The sequence below is a fragment of the Thunnus albacares genome, chromosome 3 (assembly GCF_914725855.1).
Source record: "Thunnus albacares chromosome 3, fThuAlb1.1, whole genome shotgun sequence".
NCBI classification, from domain to species: domain Eukaryota; kingdom Metazoa; phylum Chordata; class Actinopteri; order Scombriformes; family Scombridae; genus Thunnus; species Thunnus albacares.
Window position 1 is genome coordinate 10,024,323 of NC_058108.1, and position 22,751 is coordinate 10,047,073.

A 22,751-nucleotide genomic window follows, 5' to 3' on the forward strand; every position below is an offset into this window, starting at 1 on the left:
CTGTGTCCTCTGCCTGCTTCAGGGAAGTAGCCTGGCGCTCTGCTATGACAATGTGTCTTGGCAAGACTAGAAAACACAACGCACATGCTCAAACAACTGGGTCAGAGACACACTTGCACGAATTGCAGCTGAGGCTCAGAGAACCACAAAACTCCTGCTGGGCGATATGGTAGCAATTTTATCCACTGTGGGAGTTACTTATTCACCCAGTTTTCCCTTTTTCTCTTGATCTAAGTGTCATCAGCTTCTGTTTCCATTTTATTTATCCTCTCTTTATCCCCTTGTCTCTGTCGTCCACACTGTGCCACAGACAATAGTAACATGGCACAGTAACTATTCAAATAAGCAAAGAGGATTGTCTGTCTGGCTCCAGTTTATGAGCTGTGCAAAGACAGATACTTTTCAAGTGGGGTTACAAGGTCACTCTTAAGGTAATGTTAACATCTTTACTGACAAACCAAGACTAACACTGTCCCGGAATAATGCCATGCCAAGCCACGAAGAAGAATTTTGGATGAATTTTGTCATCAGTTGCTGGCTGCATTTGGTTCATCTAAAACACCAACAACCAATCAGGAGACAGTACTCCCACATGGACTTTCTGTCTTGAAGCCACGGTCCTTAACTTCAGGGTTCAGCTGTTACGTGCATGCATGAGGATTTCCATTACCAAAACAGGAGAGGATAAAAGTGTATTTTCCAGTAACAGGGCTCAGTGTGTGTGTGTGTGTGTGTGTGTGTACTCTGTGTGTCAAGGTGTCAGCTTAGTTTGTTTAAATTAGGAGAATGTCTTTCCAAGGCAGAGAGGAGGGAAGTGGGATAACAAGACATAAACAAAGAAGCCCAACCTGCCGTCTGTGCAGATGGACAACAGCTGCTGGACTCACAGGCAGAGCGGCAGGCAGATGGACGGCTGGGCAGACAAATTCAAATCTATGTACTTCTTTGGAAGCTTTTATTCTGAAACTCTCTGAGCCTCATACAGTATATAGTGCAATGTATTTTCCTCTGCAGTATTTGAAGTATTATAAAAAAAAAAACAACAAAAAACTACCATATATATGATACAACACATTTCAAATTTTGCAGATCATTCAGAACAAAAGGTACCAAACAAAATATACATCAGGCTGGTAAAAAAAGATGACAGGAAATGAGTCCTGCCCAACAGTTGTTTGCAAATGAATAATCCCTTTCTTCAATACTCCGTAAAATGTGGTTGAATGTTGAACAGTAAGTCATCATTTCCTCTGCAAATCTCAAGCAGGAGAGGCTGGTCTCCTCGCAACACCTCGTGGATGTCCTCGGTGGTCTGGACCGGTCGACCGTTCACCTTCACAATAACATCACCGTCCATAATACCTCCACTAAGACAGAGAGGAAGACAATTTATTTGATTCAGGAAGTGCCAGGAGTGCAATAAAGTGGCCAAAGGTGTAATGTAAACATGACTAAAAATCAACCATGTAACAAGAAATCCTTGATCTTAAAATGGAACTACTTGATGTGGAAAAAAAGACAGTGATGATGAGTGCCACTTTGATGAATCATGGTTTCGTTCCTAGCAAAGTTTGTTCCATGCCGCGTGTATGTGTGTGTGTGTGCTTGGATTTTTGCACGTGTGTGTGAACGTACTTTTCTGCCGGAGTGTTGGGTATGACCTGTTGCACCAAAACTCCACTGCTGACGTCAGGAAAGTCTGGATTCTGATGTTTCAGCTGTGCTACTAGACTGACACACAGAAAACACAATGATATTAATGTTAATACTAATATTATTGCTAATATTCACACTAATATTAATGCTAACATAAACGACAATACAAATAACATTCAGTTCTTTTCAAATGTTAAAAAATATTATGATTGGAATAAAAATGTCATTATCAATCATTATAATTTAAGTAAATTCTAAATTCTGTCTGTGCTGAAATTGCTCATGATCTAGTCTGTGTGTATGTGTGTGTGTGTGTGTGTGTGTTAAAAACTCACATTTTGGTGATTGTGAGCATTCGGATGCCTAAGAAGCGTTTCTTCACCCCTGATACCTCTGAAAACAACAACAGTATTGACTTAATCATCAAGAATGAAAGTCTTGGAGTCTCCAGACTGGGAAATTGAATGATGACCACAGTGTCTCTCACCTGTATCAGACTGTGGGTTCTCTGTATATCCTCTTTGAAATTTGGTCTTATCTGTCAGAACAAGTGAGACTTAGTGAAAAATAATTACTCTATAAAAAGTATTCCCACAGGTATAAGGATTTATTTACTTTTTTTTTTTTTACCTTCGTTTTCCTCGGGCTCTGACCCCTGATCTCTGCTATGTTTGGTCTGAGACTCTGTGAGAAAGCGGCTGATTCTGTCTGACGGTATAGCAAAAGCGATCCCTGCTGTCACTTTCAAGGTGTTGATGCCTATCACTTCACCATCCTAAAAGAAACACACACACACACATTACACATTACACATTACACATTACATCACACACAGAGCACAAAGTAAAATAACTGTCCAGATGAAAAGGTCTCAAATACTGGCCACCAAGAACTGTGTGTTGATGTACATAAATTTCAGAAAATGTCACATTACCAAAATGTTTGCATAGCTTAATACATTGCACATCGGTATATAAATAGGCACTTGTGTAAAATGATGCTAATGTAACTCTGTTCCTTGTACCAGTATACACAACTGCAGTGATCAGTATGGGACAGATACATTTTTTTCTTGCTCACATTTGACATTTACCATGTTTAATTGTGTGTGACATCATTTGCCATCAACAGTCATACTTTTGTGTAAATTTGCACACGTACGGAGGGTTTGCAGAGACTGGTATATTCGAACTGTTTAATTATATAGGTTTGAAATAGAATTTTGTGACATGTTATTTTAGACACCTCGGTTCCAATACATTAAATAACAGTCATATTTGATATCACAGCACAATACTCACCAGGTTAACAAGAGGTCCTCCAGAATTGCCGTACTTCTCACACATAAGGTGAAATATAAGAGAGAAACAAATGTTTTGACACGTATGCAAACAACCAAAATCCATTGCAAATGATATAATAAGGCATTGATTAGTTTATATATATATGCATGTATATGACTCTGTGTGTGTGTGTGAGCTCACATTAATGATAGCATCAGTCTGGATGTAGTCCATGTCTGAGTCCACGATGCCCAGCTCCTTGCCGTCTCTCTGGGCGGTGCTGACGATGCCGGTGGTGACAGTGTTCTGCAGAGCAAAGGGGCTGCCAATCGCCACCACAAACTCCCCTGGCCTCAGATCAGCTGAGCAGCCCAGAGACAGCACAGGAAGGTTCTTCTGCTCCCATATAGACACACATACATACAGTCTGAATTATCAACAACACAACAACATGAGGTAACATGGACATGCAGAGAAAAAAAATACAAATGATGAATGAGAAAAGGACTTTTGAAGAGAGGCAGACGGAGAGAGAAAAGAAAGAAGAGTTTAAAGCTTACAAAACTGTCCAAGTATTTGAGATATGGGTGCGAGAATACACACATCAGCGCTGTGTCTGTGAGTCACAGAGCTGGTGTTTATGAAATTATTCCTGCTAGCTTTCTGAATGTCTTGCAAAATTGTGTCAGAACTTGGCACAGAAACGTTTCAAGTTGTGGGCTCTAATGAAGTATAGTGCTTTGGGAGAGTACATAAGGGCAAAGGAAGTAGAAAATGTCCAGAAAATTACATTTTTTCAAAGTTATTCAAACTGGAAAAAGAGAAAAGAGTTAAAAAAAAGAAAAAAAAAAGTTGTATGATCTTGACAGGAGTTTGTAAATGAACTTGTGTGAAGTGTGTGAGTGTGTATTTACCTGAGGATTGACCTTGATTGTGGCGATGTCTGCCTTGCTGTCTACCTCTCTGACCACGGCTTCGTACGCATCACCATCATGGAGCTGAACACGCAGCTGGGGCCTCCCTGTGACTGTGGCAGCTGTGGTTACCACATGAGCGTTGGTCACAATCATACCTGAGTGGGTCACAATAAAACCAGAGCCGCTGGAGAGACGCACGTTGCGACTGAACATAGGATGTCTGGAGAGAGAGAGAGAGAGAAGTAGATAAGTGCTGATGAAGAAGAAAAATTTTAAATTGTATCTTTTAAGGCTTCATTCAACAATTTTACACCCTAACAGCACAAGTTTTGACTTGGATACTAACTTCCTAATAGTTGAGGATAAGAGAGGCAGCAGGTGGGGGTTGTATTAGTTGAAGTTGTTTAAAGTTCCCATTTATCATCTCATGCGCACTGAGAAGATTTTCCACATGTAATTACCCAAATAATAACAAAAGAATCATTTAAATCTACAGGGAAGTTACAAGTTAAAGGGAGAAGAGACAAACTTCTCTGATGTACTCTTTAATCTATTCTGCAAAGACTAATTTGTCTTTTAAATAAGTATCTCTCACACTGGAATTTGTCTCATACATACTGTACATACACACACACCACACCTTACGAACAGCTCAATGTGGACAACAGCAGGGGCTATTTTCTCCACTGCATCAGCGATGAAGTTGAACTTGTAGCGAGGGCTGTTGGGATGGACCAGGGCATGACCTGTACAGACATGAAGAGGCAACTGCATTAACATAATCATGCAAACACACACACACATACACACACAATACAACAAACATACAATAAACTCTTCTTTTTTTGTACTGCATCCTCAAATCCTTAATATCATCTGATGACTATTCTTTACATCCTTGAACTTCATCAATACATAATATTTTAGAACTGGGATCAAGAGAATCTCATATTCAAGATGATCCTCTAACTGTTAGATTTGGCTGTTTGTTCTATTTTTTAGTAAAGCAGGCCTACTGCAAAATTCTGAATTAATTCAGCTGCAAATATGTTAATATAACAATTCCAGATATTGTTCTGAGCACCCATCTTCTTGTATGAGGCGGAGAAACAACATTACAATAAGATTTTTACAATCTTCTTAAGAGCGTAAAGTGTTTCTTCTCACTTTCCACTCTTAATTGTCAACCCTTTAATTTAAATTGATTTTAATTCCACATGCATATTGCACAAATCTCAAAACAATAAGTCAAGCAAGGACCATCAGCTGTGACAGTGTTTTTCTGGCACCAAAGACACACTTTGAGTGCATTTAGAGATATTTGGGGGATTTATATGGTCATAAATTTTACCCAAACATAATCCTTTAACAACAGACAACTTGGGAGCCTAAAAGCTAACATTGAGTAAAAACACATTTCTGTCTCCAGGCTGTGGTCCTCTGACCACCCAGTCAGCCCTACCTGTGTCTGAAGGTGAGCAGGGTCCTCTGTGCGCTTGGCTAACTGCGGGTCTCCCCTTCTGCAGAGCTTTACGGTTGGCTGCTCTCATCTTACATACATTATCATACGTTTTCCCGTCGCTTCCACACACTTCATACTCCATCTTGCACCGGCAGACCCCCTCGGAGCCTCGCCGCCTCCCCGCAGTGAGCAGCTTGCACTCCAAGCCATCCCCGCAGGGCAGGTCGTTTGTGCGGCCGCAGGGGTCTCCATCGCCCGGTGAACACATCAGGCAGCAGTTACACAGGTCCGGGACGTACCCGCCGGAACAGCTGGGGCTCGGACACAAGCTCACGTCGCAGCGGGAGGCGCACCTGTCAGAGCGCACGGCTCCGGTGAAGTCGTGCGCAAAGAGAAACGCCGCTGCAAGTAAAAGTAACTGCATTGTCATAAATATTGACAGTACCAGAAAGCTCGGATGAATGTGATTTACTCCTTATATCGCCATATTAAATGTTTTCTCTCCAAACATCCAAACAGCCAGGCTTTTTCTTTGTGTTAAGACCTTAAATAAACTGAAATGAATACACTCTCCACTGCGCTGCTTTACTCCACTGATCTGCTGCTGGATGAAACGGGATCAGACCCAGACATGAAACTAGCTTTCTAAACTCTGTGTGGAAATAAGAGTCATCATCAGAGTCATCAGTGCCTGCAGACTTTGACAGCCTTGTGACTGACCCAAGAGCCTGAAGCGCACTGCGAGGCGACTCCAGCTGCTGTGATAATGTGCACCATCTAGTGGGGACAAACACACACACACAACCATACTAATATAGTGAGGACTGAGGTCTGCGTTTATTCATGACATGAAGTTACCGAAACCGTCCAGTCCCATTGTACAGGACTGTCATTTAAAGGCATATTAAGCAATTATGGCTAAATTATATTGCGTTGAATTGGCGAGTGTCATATTGCAACATGGACATATAATAAGGTCATAAGAACTTCGGGTTTCAACCATTGTCAGTATTTTGTAGCCTTTCAGCTCTTAGAAAACAGGTATGAATTTAATGAGTCTGTTTTTCCTCATCAGAGGCTCAGTGGAGATAATGAGTTTGCAGCAGGAGTTCACACGAAATGAACATTAATACAAAAATAATCATCATTTGTAAAAGGTGTTTTTTTTTTTTTTTTTACCTTTTTAATGTGGACTTCTTATGGATCCTCTCACACATATGAGCTCAAAAACTCACTCATTCACATCTTGCAGTTTGCAGGTTCCCCACAAGAGAAGCTGTTCGGACATATTCTAATCCTGGCAACATGCACCATCTAAATAAGAAGGTTCCAGCAGTTGACTTGCAGATGTGGACCATTGACAGACTAATATATTGATGTTGCCACCTACAGGCAAAAAAGCTTTATTTTTTCAATTTTAATAGGCTGCCTGCAGGCAGTAAGTGTTGTAGCTGCATTTTTAATAACCAGTGTTTTTGTGTGTATTTTGGGTTGTTTTTTGTTTTGTTTTTTTATTTCATATGTTGTCCTTGTATCACCTGCTAGCCTAAAAAAGAAGATAAGAATGTAATATCATTGTGTTTACACCTAAATTCTGTTTGTGACTGTAAAGCACCAAATGTAAAATGAATGATGGTGAGGTAATGATGGGACTGCAAACCTGTGAAACCTGTTTTACCTTTCAGAAAAATTCACATTGATAATTGAACAGTTTCTGTGTTTCTAAACCAGACACAATTCAAAATACAGGTCTGTTTTACTCTAGTTTTACTGATGTAAAGAAGCAGTGCACAGCATCAGTTTCCTGTATTTACAGATAGTGTATTTAAGTTTGGCCCATGAGCAGCATGAGGCCAGTTTTCCACATGGGGGCAGTGTAAGGCAACGCTACTGCTGACACCTTATACTGATGACACTGCACCGTCTGTTATCATATTCTATATCCTCTCCAGATGTGCTCTGTACCCCACGCAGTCAGTGAGTGCGTGTGTGTGTGTAGGCACAGCCTTTGTCAGTGTGTGTCTATGTGCGTATGTGTGATGACACTTTGCCACTGCTTGTCTCATGGCTAGGGAGGAACACACTGTAGAGGAAGTACGTGGGTGTGTTTTGTGCACGTGTTTCATTTGCAGATGCATGTAGAGATGCTTTAATGAGGGCAACAGTGAATTATGCACGTGTTTGCGTGCACATGACAACCTCTGCTCATCAATGCTTTCATTAAAAACAATGTGAGTCTAACCACCATTATAAACTGGCAGGATATTGATCTTTCCTTTGCTATTCAAATAGACAACAATGATGTCTGTGTGACTCCAAGAGTAGGCAGTAGTGTTAAGTTAGTCTAGTGCTTGACTTGTCTAACTTTTAACACCAAGTAATTTGCTGAGCTGTATTATTTTTTGTTTCCTACCACCAAATAAGAGTAACAAACATTAAAGGTTTAGATTTACATTAGTGTGTAAAAGTTTTAGTTATTTTAGATGTTTAGATTTTTATCCATAATGCAACACCATCAGGGAGGTGTCTTTTGGTCCCACATTTATTCTGCAGCATGACAATGACCCCAAACATACAGCCTGAGTCATGAACAACTATCTTCATCAGCAAAAAGAACAAGGAGTCCTGCAACAGATGGTATGACCCCCACAGAGCCCTGATCTCAACATCATGGAGTCAGTCAGGGGTTACATGAAGAGACAGAAGCAGCTGAGATGTCTAAATCCACAGAGGAACTATGGCAACTTCTCCGAGATGCAAGAACAACTGACCTGCCAAATACCTGAAAAACTGTGTGCAGGTGTACTGAGAATACGTATATCAGTATTTCATGTAGGTTTCTTCTGTTTACTGAACACTATATGAAGTTAATTGATAAATACAAACTACTCATGGCTTTTTGAAAGCGTCCCTGCTTTACTTTTAGTGCCTAAAACTTTTGCACAGTACTGTAGTTACTCATTATTTTCTGTAGTTTAACTTTACTGCAATATATTGCAGTCTGGTTTGTTCTTCCCCTGTAGCAGTAATAAAGGACCTGTATAGGTAAAGGCTGTCTATATTTGTGTCTGAGTGCGGTGTGGGCAACTTGACCTGTCTTCCAGCCTAATTAAGCTATGTCAAATGTCTGTGGTATTTTTATTAAATACAATGTAGAGGTTAAATGTGTTTAATATTTTTTATGTATTTTCATTATGAGTTCTTGACCGCAGTTGTCATATTTTAGTTGTTTTGGTAAGTTTCTTGGTATGATCGAGTGGGAGAAGCCAAATACCAAAGGAGTCATTCTGTGTTGGTGCTGAGCACACTGCTGGTTAGAGCAGGTCACATTTTTAGAGAACAATAAATGCAGTGGATACTGTCTCAGCTTGCTGTCCTTTAAGAGATTGTTTTTCTTTGTTTGTTTTAGCTCTAAGTTGTTTAAAAAGTCTTTTTTCAGTTCATTCTTGGCCGAACTACCCTCAGTCAGGAACAGTGTGACAGACAATTTAAGGTCTATCAGGGTGTTTCATTGATATCACCATGACAACAGTTTATGATCAACCATGATGACTAGGTAGGCATATCCTCCAAATTGCTGAATTTGTTTGTATAGTAAGTCAAGCAGAAAATGGCAAAACCCCAGGGTACAACAATCTTTCCTAAAATAGATCAGAGAAAACCCATAATGCACTGCAGAAACACAGTTGTGTTGCCTGTCTTTACCAAGTATGATCAAGTTGTATAGTTGAGTTATCAGGATCCATTTTAACAGGACTGCAAAGCTCCAGTTCATATTTTGCTGTTTTGGCACTTTGTTGTTTTCTCATTATGTTCTTATTTCATTATTATAATGTGAAGGTCTCTTATTTTTCAGATGTTATGTATAGAAACATTCAAATTCCATACAAATTATATCAGTACATAATGCAAATAGTCTTTTCCCCACAACACGCGAAGCTCATTCATTCATTCATTCAACAGTTATTAATAGCTGACTTTGGTTTGAGGGATTATAGTGTTCCTGAAATCAGGTAACCATTTGGACTCTAAGTTTAAAGACCCTGTCACAGGTCTGTGGAAACTGTATTACCCAAGTCATCTTAGCTCTGCTGGACACGCTTTTGTCAATATTGTTGGATGACTATAAATCTACAGAGGCATAATACACTGTGTACTAACAACATTGCTATTTCTGTAAGACTGTAAAAAAAAAAACAAAGAATCCAATTTCCAAATTTTATTTTTCATCTGTTACATACAGTATACAACTCTTCTCATACAATCACTGAGTTGGAATAAAAATTTCAAGATGCATACATAAGAAAACACAACGGCATCGAGCAAGTGTGAAATATTGTCGTCATGTTTGATTTTCCTCTTCATATAATATGTCATAAAGGGGAGGGAGGAGGTGCCGTCCCCCATGCCACGAGGTTCGAGAGAAAGCTGCTTGCCAGCAATTAAATACATGTCAAACAACAAATACATTCATTGTTACGAGAAAATTCTATTTTTGACAGCATTCACTCGTATTGAAATGTTTAGGAGCAAGAATCTGTGTAGAAACGGTAAACAGATTACATTCAAGCAATGTGTTTATTCCTAGTCCTCCTCCTCCGATGAAGAGTTTTATATTCAAGTTTCAACGATATTCTTTTCTTGAGGCTTTTCGATATTACTTTCGCAGACAGATTTTGGCAGTAGTGAGAGTTGAAGACACTCACTGGGTTTGTATTTGCTCAACAGATATAGTTTTGAAAACTAACACTGGGTAAAAGAGCAGTTTCACCCAGTAGTGTGGAACTAGTCAAACACTTCCAGCAGTGCAAGTGCACATTTATATTTCAATAAGTAATCCTACAAGGCAAAGCGAATATTTTTCAGACTTTATCCCAAACCAGGAGCAACGTTGCCCTTGAAAAAAAAAAAAAACAAACACTTTCTGGAGAGATCTGTGAAACCAGTCCTTTAGAATCCCAAACACCACTGGACCACATATCTGATAGTTTGTGGTTTGCAAGTGCTTGTTCTTTGGCCATTAGCCCCACTAAGAGACCTTGCAAGAGCCTTCAGTAGGTACTTTGGGTGGGTAAAAAAATCCTTTCTGCGTTCTAACAATAAACAAAACCCACCTCTGTGGAAAAGCCGATTATCCAATCAAGTCATCATGGTAACCACAAACAGTCCCACTGTCTCTAGGAGACACTGGTATGCCAGTCTCTCTAGCTCCCGTACATTTCTGCGATCTCTTCAAAAATGAGGCCCAATTTCTTCACCAAACATTCTTCATCTTACTTTCTATCATCTGTTCCTTCCTCTTGACAAATATGAGAAATTTCCAGTGTGACATTCTGTTCTTTCTCCCTCATTTCCCCTCTTCCTCACTTCCTGGCTTCAGGACAAAAAGGAGCCGTTTCTGAAGTCTCTCCTCAGCGCCCTTCGACACTGTTCTCTGACTACCAAGAGGAGAAAAAGGGCCGCTTGCAGTGGAAGGTTTGCGTGAAGGCGTTGCCCAGCGTGACCACGCGTCCCTGCCCACCTGAGCGGCTGCGCTCCACCACCACCCGCGGCATCTGTACCAGCTGGATGGGACTCTTCCCGTCCTTGAGTGCCTGGGTCAGGTTCAACACCTGGAGACAAAAAGGATACATGTATGAGACACAGAAACTATGCAGTGCAAAAGAAACGTAAGATAATGATTACAATTTCAAGTATTGGTGCATTGGTTGTATGTCGCTTTGTGGGAAGATTTGCTTAAGGAAACTTTCAATTCTGGCTTTTTTTTAATTTTAAGAGGAACTTCAGTAGATGTATGAAAATATTGTGTATGACTCTTCCTTAAGAGACTTTAATACTGTACACAGACAGAGGAAATGGGATCATTAATTAGATTAGTGTTGTATGCTTTAATGCATTTAGTGTTAATTTACAATCAAAGTGCAAGAAGCGTTCATGTGAAAGTAAATGACTAAGGTCATTCATCTGCCCACTAAACCCAACAGAGAGAATTAACAAGGCAGAAGACACTGGCTGAAGAGAAGAGGAGACAAGAGGTAAAAAGAAAACAGGTGGTTAGAGGTGAGGAGCAGGATAGAAACACAAGATGAGGCAGCCAGCAGACAGGGACGGAAGATGAGGAATTAAGTCAAGATAGGTGATGATGAGGTTGCAGAGCAAACAGTGGAGGTGACTGAAAGTGGGGCAGGGCAGAGAGAGAGGAGAGCAAGGCAGGATGTAAAAGGAAAGAGCCAGAAAGAACTAAACAGAAGACACAAAGGAGAAAGACAAAAGGCAGAAAAACTGACTGAAACAACAAAGTCAACACAGTCAGTTTAGAGGAAAAATAAGAAAAACTCACCTGTCCTCTCATGACAGACATCTGTCTCTCAAACATGGTTTTGTCAAAGCCTTTATCCGTCTAAAGAGAGACAAAGTTACTCACGTTAGCAGGTGTCCTGTAACAATGTTAACAAAGTACTTTGTTGCCATTATTAGTACAATTTTTATTTTCTATAAATAGAGAAAAGATGAAAGTTATGAGGTTGGCATGTACCTTAAACATCTCATAGAGGTCCTCACAGAGGTCCTGGACAAAGTTCATGTCAGAGAGACGGGACAGCACCAGGTCTCTGGTCTCCTGGGAGAAGGCCACCTTAGCCTGGGGGAGCCATGCCCAGTGGAACGGGTCTGAAGGAAGGAGGCAGCACAATAATACAGTTTGTCATAAGCTCTCACAACACACTGTATGACAGTAAGAGTAGTGACCTTTGTCTGCCTCTATAGTCCACAGTGTCTGGTTATATAATGTTGTCTTTGCCGTGTTGTGCCATTTTGTTTTTAAAACACACTTTCAAAAAGTGATCTAAAGATCTAATTACTTGATGGACAGAAAATTAAAGGAACAGTTTAACATTTTGGAAAAATATGCTTATGAAGATCAATACCTTACTCACATCTCTGTATGCTAAATATGAAACTACAGCCAGCAGCAGCTTAGCTTAGCATCACATTATGACTGGAAACAAGGGGAAACAGCTAGCCTGGCTTTGTCTACCAGCACCTCTAACGTTATCTAATTAACACATATCTCTTTTGTTTAATTTGTACAAAAAAAAGAAAAGAAAAAACATACAGCTACATGTACTACAGGATGAAAATGAATAACCACTGTTAACACCATGATTAGTAAGGACAAGGCGATGACAGAGACCGTCAGCAGCAAAGATAGCAGACAAATGAAAAGACGTGAGGGAGGAGAGAGATCAACATACAGGCTCTCCATTCATCGGGGTGTTTAAAGGGGAAGGCCAGGCCGTTGTCGATGGCTGCAATCTTGATGCAGGAGTCTGGACAGTTCTCTGGCCACTCTGCATCCTACAGTGAGGGGAAAGAAGAGGATCAGAGAAGCCATCACCGATAACTGACTGAATGATTAACGACCGATGACCCCACTAGTTATTGATCACTGTCCAAAAGGATGAGTAATTGGGCAGATAGATGACAACCTCAGCTCATTTATCAATACATGGCAAATAATGATTGATGATAGGTAGTCTGAGAGTATTCTAGCAGCAAGCTCACTGGGGCACTGGATTGTTCCAGAAGTACAGTATCCAAGCCATTGTGTGTCTATGTTGGCCCCTGTGTGTCATGTGTTTTGAATGAGAGGGGGGGAGAAATTCAAAATCATTCTCCCTGCAGACCTGAAATAACACGAGCTGTGTTCCGAGATGAAAACGTGTCAGCACTCCAGTGGTTTTATTACATAAGGCAAGGTGACAATTTGCTCCATGATTAGTATGTGTTGACTTAACCTCACCTTTTGTCCTTCTCCTTCTCCTGGCTTCTCGTACTTGATCAACCAGTTGTCATTCCCCCGATCTGAGGACAAGGACAAAGAGAAAATGGAAATGAAGGAGTCGAAAGTGTTTATACGTAGATATGAAGGCGTGAAGGGAGAGCACGATCAGACGGCAATCAGATTTAATGGCCGTGATGACAAGTGCAAATTCAACTAAACATGCAATCGTACTTGAGATAAGTATTATAAATAGCATTTATATAATTATCAAAATCATATTAAAGCCAACCCAGGTAAAACTGACAACACTGAGTTCAGTAAACACTGTTAAAATGTCAACACAGACACACCCTCACCTGTGTTTCTGATAACATAGTCTAGCACCACCAGCCGCTCAAACTGTGACTGCAGCTGCTTCCTGATGTTCTCAGGCAGCGGTTCTGCCTCAAAGCGCCGCAGCCAGTGGTCCGCTTCACGGTAACCCTCCACAAACAGCTGAAACGAGCCCACCTGGAGAGAGAGAGAGAGAGAGGCACCATGGGATACATCACATACACACGTACCACCACTGTATTTGCAGTACTCAGTGCTCTGAAAATTGTGATCAGTTTGATTATATGATAATGTTGTGGTGTTGTGCAATCGTGCAAAATGTGAAATTGTGATTTTGAGAGGCTGAAATGTCAGCAATGTGTGACAGTTGAAATATGAAACCACTTCCTCAAAACGTTTCCTCAACACATACTGTAAGATCTACAAAACTATAGAACATCATGAAGTCTGTTTCAGATGACAGATAGGGAGCAGCACCATAAGCACTAGAGAGGAGTATAGTGCAGTAGGGAAAGATTTAAGAATATCCATTCACTGTTTGAAAGATCCTGAAATAAAGAACACAATTTAAAGCATGGATGACATTTATGCTCCCTCTATCCTATTTATTTGAATAAAACGGTCTTTTCAGGCAACATAAAAACAGACAGTGTGGAATGATTTGTTTTACTGTCCACTGCCTTTGATGCAGGAGTGATTCTGAGCACTTCTTTCACTAAAACAACCAGTCCCTCATTTCATAATGTTAAGAAAGCACACCATGTACATGGAAAAGACAGCATCGCTAGAGACATACTGTTCAGAATTATCTAAAAAAAAACATGGTATTTATGTTATTATCACACCATTTATATGGCCCTCTGAGTAACAGCCCCTCTAAATCATACAATAACATAAATAAACTTGCCAAAGGGATATAACTGACTGGAATGACACACAATACCAAATAAAAGTTATGACAGGAAAATGCTATGACAATAAAACAGAACATTCTGTGTCATTTGAAAGCCAATGAAATAAAATGTGTATATAAAACGATGAAAAAAGTGAAAACAATCTGTTACCTTGGGTGGCAGGCCCACTCTGTGGAATCGTCGTCCCACCTTGGGGACCTTTTCTAAGGCGTACTTCTTCCCTCTAGATTTGGCTCTGTCGATGGCGCTGTAGTGGAATGTCTCACTGGCCAAATACACCACCTGATATAGAAGAACACTCAGTTCACATCCAGTGACCACAGTGGGACAATTTATCATACAGTTAGAAAACTGTAAATACAGATAAACTAAATCATATCTACATCCAGACTCATTCACAGAATATTCCATTTGACTACATCTATATGAGTTTAGACATTAGTTTCAGGTACAGACTGATTGAAAGTTGGAACTTTACACTGTAATCACATGTATCACCTTGGTTTTCGGCACCACTCCCAGGCCAAGCTTGGTATCAACCAGTGAGGCAGCAGCCTCTGAGAGGTAACCCTGGTTAGGCAACAAGCAGCCTCGGCCGAAACAACACGGGCAGCAGAGCTGATGAGAGACACAAGGACACGGAGAGTTTTGGAGATGCAGGTGTTGAGAGACTTGTTGTACAGTGTTGTCACATATGTGCTTATATTGCTTCAGATTGTTTAGACCAATTAAACATGTGACACAGTGTACCTTGTGAAAGTATTTGGTCCATTTGGGGTTCAGATGACCGTAAGGCTCCTCTGACTTTGGTTTGAAAACACCAATGATTTTCTGTGGATGGGAAAGAGAATGATAAGGGTGTTATATCTAAAATGCATTTTGACGTTCATTTGGCATGTGGCAGGCAATAGAAAAAGCAGACACTGAGACAGAACAGAACTAACACTTTTTTTAATTTCACAACAGCTTTAGAGAAGATGATGAAGGAACTGCAGGCAATAAATGTAAAGCAGCAAATGTAAAATGACAGATGCTGCTAACAAGCGAGAGATCGATATACTTTCCCTGCGGTGCACATTAAACATGTTAATGTGACGCTTATCATGCATGCTGGCTAACTGTTATTGATGCAAGCATCGCTAGTTGCATTATTCAGGGAGTGTCTGCTGTAAATTCTTCTCAACTCCTCACTTCCTCTCACACCTTTCAACTGCAGAGCCACTTTATAGGGAACTTTAAGTTCACTAAAATGTTAGAACTTTGGCATAGGAAGTTCAAACCGTGATCTTTCCTTTCCTCCCCTTCCCCTTTTTTCAGTGTCCTTACTCGATCCCCTCCTCACCCCTTTTGGGTCTTTGACAAAGTAGCTCCCACTGGAACCCTGGGAAATCCTCTCTGGAAAGACGCCGTTCTCGATAGCTTGTTCAGCCCTTTGGATAATATCTGCAAACTCTGGATCGTCAGGGAAATGGTTGAAGTCCCCACTGTTGGTACCTAGAACGAAAATAGGTTAACATTAATATTCATATTTACATTGCAGGCAATCAGAGTGTGCTACTGTGAAATAGCAATAGCTTTTCTTCAAGAGCGGAATAACGATACGGCACCATCATGCCAAAAAATATGCCGTTAAATTAATGTCATGCTGTTAAAATATGTTGGTAATACACTTTCGTGAACCTCAAAGCATTATGAAATTCTTAGATCATCAGTATCGCTGCCAAACAATTATGAAAACAGTCATAACTGAAACACATTGGTAATATTGCTGGTACCTTATCTACATATTGCACACTGACACATCAATGGTAAATGGTAAAAGGATTATGAATGGTAAAAAAGCATATTTTAAGCAGGAAAAAGTATCAAAAAGTGAAAGCAGGAGGTATTATTTGAAAATTTATAGCCGGCCCTGTCAGAGATCATTGCTCACTACTGAAAACTTTCACTGCTCAGTTATGGACCCAAAGGAAAAACAGAATATTTAAAATATTTAAAAGTATTCATAGGTCATCTGGGTCAAGTAAAAAGATGATATTGCTTTATTAAAATGTGTATAAAGATCAAACTATATGTGATGTATGTAGAAAATCAGCTGAAATGATAAAAAAAATCCAAATATTGTATATTTCTGTGATTTTTAAGTCTATCTAAAGGTCCATCTTTTCCATCTACTGTTTCTCCTCTAATTACCCACTCTACTGTGTCATATCATAGACACAATTTGTATGTGAGAGGCAACTGGAGCCATCCATCCATCCATCCATCCATCCATCCATCCATCCATCCATCCATTCTTTAAACTGCTTATAATGTTTGCTTGTTCAGGATCATGGGAGGCTGGAACTGTTCCCAGCACACACTGGATGACATGTAGGGTACAACCTGGACTCATCTTTCACACACACACACACACAAACACATTTACGCCCACACTATTTCACCAAAATGTCTTTGGACTGTGGGAGGAAAACAGTGAGAACATGCAAACTGTACACAGACAGGCCCCAGCTGGTCAGTGAATTTAAACCAGGTGCCTACTAGCTGTGAGGTGACTGCTAAATGAGTCGCTACGCCACTTGTCAGAAAATTGCATTTTCTATATTGCCTCGCAGATGTAGTCGTTCTCCGGGTGTGCCTGCGCTCTGATGAATTTGGGCTGCTAATTATTTCTTTGATGGAGGCTCAATCATATGACATGACACGTTCTACCTTCTCCTCCTCGCATGAGGCAGAACAGTCAGCTGACAGAAAGGCTCCATATGCTCTGTATCAGTCACACTGAAGTCACAGTGGGATGCAGGGAGAGATGAAGGGACAGACACAGAGAGGAGAGGGTGGAAGGGAGGGAGGGAGGGAGTGGACAAAGGGAGGGGAGGGCAGTTAACATGCCATTTGTCACAGAGAGATGAGGAGAAACAAAGATAGCTTTGAAGCTAATTAGCTTGAAGGGGGTGGAGAGAGAAGCCAATAAAAAGGGATGGATAAAAGATATGCAGACATGACATCACTGACTTGGATGATTTAAAATGTAGATACTTGTTCATGTGGCACACTTTGACCACATACATGAGAATATCCTAGCATAGAGCATTTAGAGACTAAGTCAAACTGAGCCTTTTATGCAACAGCAGACCCCTGAAGGACTTCCAGCCGCAAAGTTTTAGTTCCCATATTGTGTGATTTGTTCCTCCATTAATGCTTCATTTCTATTCACCCAAAAACCACCAACCTCAAAATATTAACACTGACATTTCTCTCTAAAAGCCTCAGTCTGTGCATAAGGTGCACCTCACAGGGGAAACTATAATGATGTTATAAGCTATGCTGCACTTTTGTTTTGTGCTCCATTTGGCGCTCACTAAGCCTAGGTCATCCTAAAACATGAATTAAACTGTGCCTTTACAGGGAGCTTGAAAAGTAGAGCAACTCTAATCTGGGAGACTCACACCAGTAGGTCAGATCATCTCTTTGTGATACTGCCTCAAGACAAGACAGACAGGTCTCCAGATGTTCTAAAAGCAGTTTCACAGGAACACAGTTTACCTAAAGATTTGAGACTCGTCAAACTTGATTTGGAGCGCATGTAATGTGTGATCCCCTGGCTTTGTGTGTGTGTGCAACGTCCTCTTTGCCCAGTTATCCAGTAAGCACAGTCTAGTATGGACAGCAAGCCATTTACTGAAGATTTGTCATTTCCTGAGTAGGTCACTATGCAGCCCAGATTTTACAGTGCACAGCAACACCCCTGAAGCTAACAGGATTCTAACTGTCTCTATACCACCCTGCCACACAACAAAAGTGTGGCCATGAAGGTATATTTGTGTTGGCCTCCGGTGAAAATGACTTATCTAAAAGCAGCTCCATCTTGACTGAAATATGGGAATAAGATGGTGTCAACACAGACCTATAGATAAATTGTGATAAAGTCTTATCTCTTTCTGTGTGTGTTGACACAATATTTTATCTTCATCTTCAACAAAAGAGATAATTCAGAGTGTTTATTCAGCTATCTTGCATGATGAGGGATGCATGCCCCTCTTGGATTGCACTACTGATGAAAGTCTGATAATGTCACTGTGTAGTGTGGCTGCGGGAGGATGGAATCTCTCTCTCCGTCTCTTTCTCTTTCTCTCTTTCATTCCATTATTCCCACCCAGCAGGCAGCGAGAGTGAAAGTAAATGCACGTGCATGCTTCCTCTCTCCCAAAATGCCCTCCTCATCATCAGCATGCAGAGTACAGGACTACGGAGTGTTTGTGTGTCTACATGCGTGTTCCCTTGCTCACAGGCCTTATGCATATTTAATGTCTGTCTCTCAGAGCCCTTGGTCAGTTAATGGACCCAGCAGAGCTCTTTGACAACGGGAGCTCAGCTCACCCAGAGCTCCAGAGACCCGATGACCTGCAGTGCATGCAGTGTGTGAGATGTCACAACCTTGCACTCTGAAAACAGTTACTTTTCAAAAAGGCCACAGTGAAAAACAACTTTATATTTATGCCATTGTAAGCCCACAGAATTCATTTGATTGTACTTGTCAATATAGGATTCAATGTACATAAATGTATCAGTTGAGGATAAATGCATCTTGCTCACTATGGACTCTGGTGAAAGAAGGCTGTGAGTACAAGTGAACCAAAAGCTGAATGCAGCTTAGTGTGTTGGATGCATGTAAATTTTACCGCTGACCTGTAAAACCTCACATAGTTAGTCATGTTCTGTGAGATATGCAAGGTGAAATTCAGGTACCACAATTTACAATGAAGATTTGCATTGCATTTCATACCATACAAAGAGATGCTGTACAGTAGCTATCAAGACGTGACTGCTGCTTCATGATGCACTGACCGGATAAAAAGAGTGTTGTAATTCTACACCTGAACACTATTATCCTAAAAGGCCAGAGGAAATAGGACGCTAACACGTGCGATTTCGGGCTCAGCGCGCCTACCTGTGGTCTTGATTCCTGGCCCTGATAGAACATGGTGGAACAATAGATCTCAGCAGAGAGAGACAGACCAATACAAGTGAATACTGGAGGAAGCAAATGCTTTAAAATGGTGTTGTGGGGAATGAGGTGGGTGGCATGAGGGGGAGTAGTGTTAAAATCCAATTAGCAGCTAAGTCAGAATATGTGCCACTTCCATGGTGACTAGATCACCTTTTCTTTGTTCTCCCTATGCCAACCTTTGTTTCTGTAGTTTAAAGTACATCTAGCACAGTGAATATGTAAGAGTGACAGCAGATAAGCAATGCAGTAGCAGTGTAGAGCTCAGGCTATGGTAGCAGCAGTGTAGAGTCTATATATATACACTGAGGAAAACATGCAAAATTAATCAATTACAAAAGTGTGATGAGTAGGTCTTAACTGTGAGGGTGACATAGTTAACTGTACTCGTGGCTGGACTTTCATGTGACGTTCAGGTCACCATGTGAAAGTGCCAGCTCATATAATCCATATGGATGATACCATGCAGCTATTGCATCAGATCAGCTGACTGGTAAACAGACACGCAGTGAGATCACATCTCAATGCAAACAAGCCAAATGTCTACAATGTAACATAGATGGATGATAGTGTTGATTCCATCAGAGTTGTCAGGGTTTTTTTTTTAATAATTAAGCTGTCAGCGCAACAAGTTATTGCTTTTAACCTGTCATTATCCTTTTCGGTTCCCAAAATATGGCCCAAGAACCTCCAGGGGCCCTTGAGGGTGTCCCAGAGGGAGCCATGGTGAAATAGTTAGTTGAGTAGTATTACTGAGAAGGCTTGCATAATGTCACAATGTTTTGACCACGTTGCACTTTGTTATCTCTAACGTTGCACCTAACCAGTCGGTGTTAAACACACATACAACATCTTGTGGAGCCTGGCTCCCCAGGACACATCCTCATTGAGTATATCCTGACCTAACATACCTGCCTATTCATTCGCACGTACTTACTGTAATCACATCTCGAACTGCTTGATCCAAAAACAATTACCTGGGGAGGCCAAGGTGTCTTTATCCGACGACGAGCTGTGTCTGTTCCGCCTGCTCCGCTTCTCTCGTCCAGCCCGCGGAGACGACGAGCTTCCTGCAATGCACGGCAACAACAGCGCCTCTTCGCCGGAGCCGTCTGTCTCCAGCTCGGTCAAGACGCTTTCACAAGAGTCCGAAATACGAACGGCGACTCCGGGGTTCGTCACCAGTCCCAACCCTATCCTGTTCCTGTCAAATAACACCTTTGGAGGGTCCGTAGAGTGAAAGTTAGACTCCGGCGGAGGCACCGCTGTCGCTACGGTGTCCAGCTCAGGCTCGCCGGTCTCTGTCTCTGTTGGGTCGCATTCTGACATCATTGTTGCTCAGGTTCAATACCATACAATTAAATGTACATAAGGTTACTTCTTCTCCTCTTCGAGCTGTCAGTCTTCCATTTTAAATAGACTCCGTGCTTCCCGAGAGCACATTAACCCATATAAATGATTTGAAAGCAGCTGGTTTCGCTCACCGATATGTCCACATAATAATCCGTCAAGCTCGTCTGATTTGCTTCCTATTTAGCTCACTGCGCATGCGCTCCAGAAGAAAAAAAATCACCGTTTACTAAAGTTGCCTTCAGGTGCTTCTTGTGAAGTCCGAACTCCTGGAACTAAAAGACGGGAGCAATTTTTCGTTCGGTAAAAGAAAAAAATCGATGTCTAACACATTTTTATTGTAGAAATCTTGTGTCACGTACCCATTTGACAAACGCCCACAGTTACAAGTTAGGCTATGGCTAATGTCGGCTGTAAACCAAATATTAGCTTTGCAGTTGAAACCAGTTTGGGCTTTTCTCTTACTCCGCCCTTATCGCCTCTTTTAAAGAAAGTTCACTCTGTAAACAATGTGTGACACCTGATATGACTTTTAAAGCTACAATAACCACAGTCACCAATCAGCTATTAGACTACAGAGTTCAGCTGAGAGCTTCAACATAATTCACCTTCATTCAATCAATCAATAAAATGATCACTAGTAAAATTAGCCTCCTGTGTATGCACATGAATGGACCACTTATTTTTCTTAGGTTTTATTAATAAGAATTTAAGGCAGTAGGCAGACGTTGTAATTGACCTGATGTGGGTTCAATCTAACTGACAGGTGGCGCTCTGTTACACAAACAACACTAATCTTTTTGATATTTAATTAATCGTCACACTCACAAATTTCATACACTTTGCAAAGAAATATACTGAGGCCTTCATTATCCATTCATTCATGTGTCAATGAATTGCCTTCCTGAGAAATGTAGCAGTAACTTTTATGACCACTAGATGTCGATATTGATACACAAATAAAGACTGGTGCAAAGTCTTGATTCCCACGCAAAATCATCAGAAATATACTATTTTCACTTTTCTTTTTCTTTCTTAGTTTTTTGCATCGCTGTGAAAACACTGTTGTGTCTTACAGGCCGATGTCAATTTGTCTGCTCCTTGTGTCATCATAGTTTGGTCAGCATTGGAATAACTACTGTCTGAAGTTCAGGAGCACAAATAGGCCTTTTTCTTGTGCTGCCATCACATCTAAGATAATAATACATTTGCTCCAGCAGGTTAAAGGACCTCTACTTTATACCGAGTTTATTACAGTAATTTTCCATTCCTCTAGCCTATTTTACTTTCCCCTCTCACTCCCTGTCTCCCCTATAAATTCATGAGCTCTATCTTTCTTTGAATTCTCACAGTGCCCCTCAATCACCCAGCACTCTCCGAAGCACCTCGCTAACCCCCAACCCCTTTCCACCTATAACTCGGCCCCTCCATCACCACCCGTCTCTCTAATAAGGGAGTATAGCTGAAACACATGCAAATGAGCAATCAGCCAGCTGGTATCACAGCAGTCATGTGATCTATCAAGGTAGGGGGTTAGGGGGTGAAGGAGACATGGAGATAGGGAGGGAGAGAGTGGTAGGGATAGAGCAGAAGGGTGGATGAAGGAGGGATCTGGGGGGATGAGAGGGAGACGGACAGGTTCAAAGACATGCAGGCATCCCTCTGCTAGCTCTTTGCAAGATGTTAGAATAATCCTGTCAACCCTCTTTGTCCATCACTTGCGCTTTCTTTTTTTTCAACCTTAGCCTCCTTTATTTCTGTATCCTTCTATCCTTCAAGGACAAATACCTGAAATGTCATTTGTAAATGTCATTCGTGTGACACATGACACTTTACAGTGAAGCACATCAGCACATCCCTCTCTTTCTCTATGTCTCTGTGTGTGAAACCTATGTACTTCACCCACCACTGGGTGACAAGCCCCTGCAGCAGTCAAGGCACACTGCAGACACACTGTATGAATGCGTGCGTGTGTGTGTGTGTGTGTGTGTGTGTGTGTGTGTGTGTGTGTGTGATCCATCTTTGCCTCACTGTATGCACCCATT

General features: G+C 41.1%; 2 protein-coding genes across 3 annotated transcripts; both read right to left on the bottom strand.

The window, feature by feature from the left end:
* Window positions 1-938: 938 nt before the first annotated feature.
* On the bottom strand, window positions 939-7,385 carry LOC122977191 (serine protease HTRA3-like). 2 transcript variants are annotated; one of them, XM_044345518.1, is made up of 11 exons: window positions 6,498-7,385; window positions 5,319-5,720; window positions 4,497-4,602; window positions 3,854-4,076; window positions 3,141-3,335; window positions 2,958-2,990; window positions 2,287-2,431; window positions 2,144-2,194; window positions 1,992-2,049; window positions 1,636-1,731; window positions 939-1,367 (listed from the first exon to the last, which is right to left on the bottom strand). In XM_044345518.1, exons 2-11 carry the CDS (start codon window positions 5,584-5,586, stop codon window positions 1,199-1,201), a joined length of 1,344 nt encoding a protein of 447 aa, XP_044201453.1. In that variant the 5' UTR covers window positions 5,587-5,720; window positions 6,498-7,385; the 3' UTR covers window positions 939-1,198. The 2 variants fall into 2 exon arrangements, with proteins under 2 accessions (XP_044201453.1, XP_044201452.1); XM_044345517.1 differs by lacking the exon at window positions 6,498-7,385 and having other exon boundaries at window positions 5,319-6,077.
* Window positions 7,386-9,522: 2,137 nt separating this feature from the next.
* pi4k2b (phosphatidylinositol 4-kinase type 2 beta) lies at window positions 9,523-21,097 on the bottom strand. Its single transcript, XM_044346648.1, has 11 exons — window positions 20,334-21,097; window positions 15,691-15,842; window positions 15,099-15,179; window positions 14,847-14,966; window positions 14,499-14,630; window positions 13,458-13,611; window positions 13,120-13,181; window positions 12,572-12,674; window positions 11,854-11,987; window positions 11,659-11,718; window positions 9,523-10,930 (listed from the first exon to the last, which is right to left on the bottom strand). The coding sequence occupies exons 1-11, from the start codon at window positions 20,686-20,688 to the stop codon at window positions 10,757-10,759; spliced, it is 1,527 nt and encodes a 508-aa protein (XP_044202583.1). The 5' UTR covers window positions 20,689-21,097; the 3' UTR covers window positions 9,523-10,756.
* Between the last annotated feature and the right edge of the window lie 1,654 nt (window positions 21,098-22,751).

Excerpts from the sequence above, each read along its gene's own strand:
- LOC122977191 (XM_044345517.1), bottom strand. The coding sequence starts at position 5,748 with ATGACAATGCAGTTACTTTTACTTGCAGCGGCGTTTCTCTTTGCGCAC. Across the intron at positions 2,195-2,286 it reads AGAGCCCGAGGAAAACGAAG|ATAAGACCAAATTTCAAAGA; the intron begins GTAAAAAAAAAA and ends TTGTTCTGACAG. Across the intron at positions 2,050-2,143 it reads GAACCCACAGTCTGATACAG|AGGTATCAGGGGTGAAGAAA; the intron begins GTGAGAGACACT and ends TGTTGTTTTCAG.
- pi4k2b (XM_044346648.1), bottom strand. The coding sequence starts at position 20,688 with ATGATGTCAGAATGCGACCCAACAGAGACAGAGACCGGCGAGCCTGAG. Across the intron at positions 15,843-20,333 it reads AGACACCTTGGCCTCCCCAG|GTACCAACAGTGGGGACTTC; the intron begins GTAATTGTTTTT and ends TTTTCGTTCTAG. Across the intron at positions 11,719-11,853 it reads ACCTCTATGAGATGTTTAAG|ACGGATAAAGGCTTTGACAA; the intron begins GTACATGCCAAC and ends GTCTCTCTTTAG.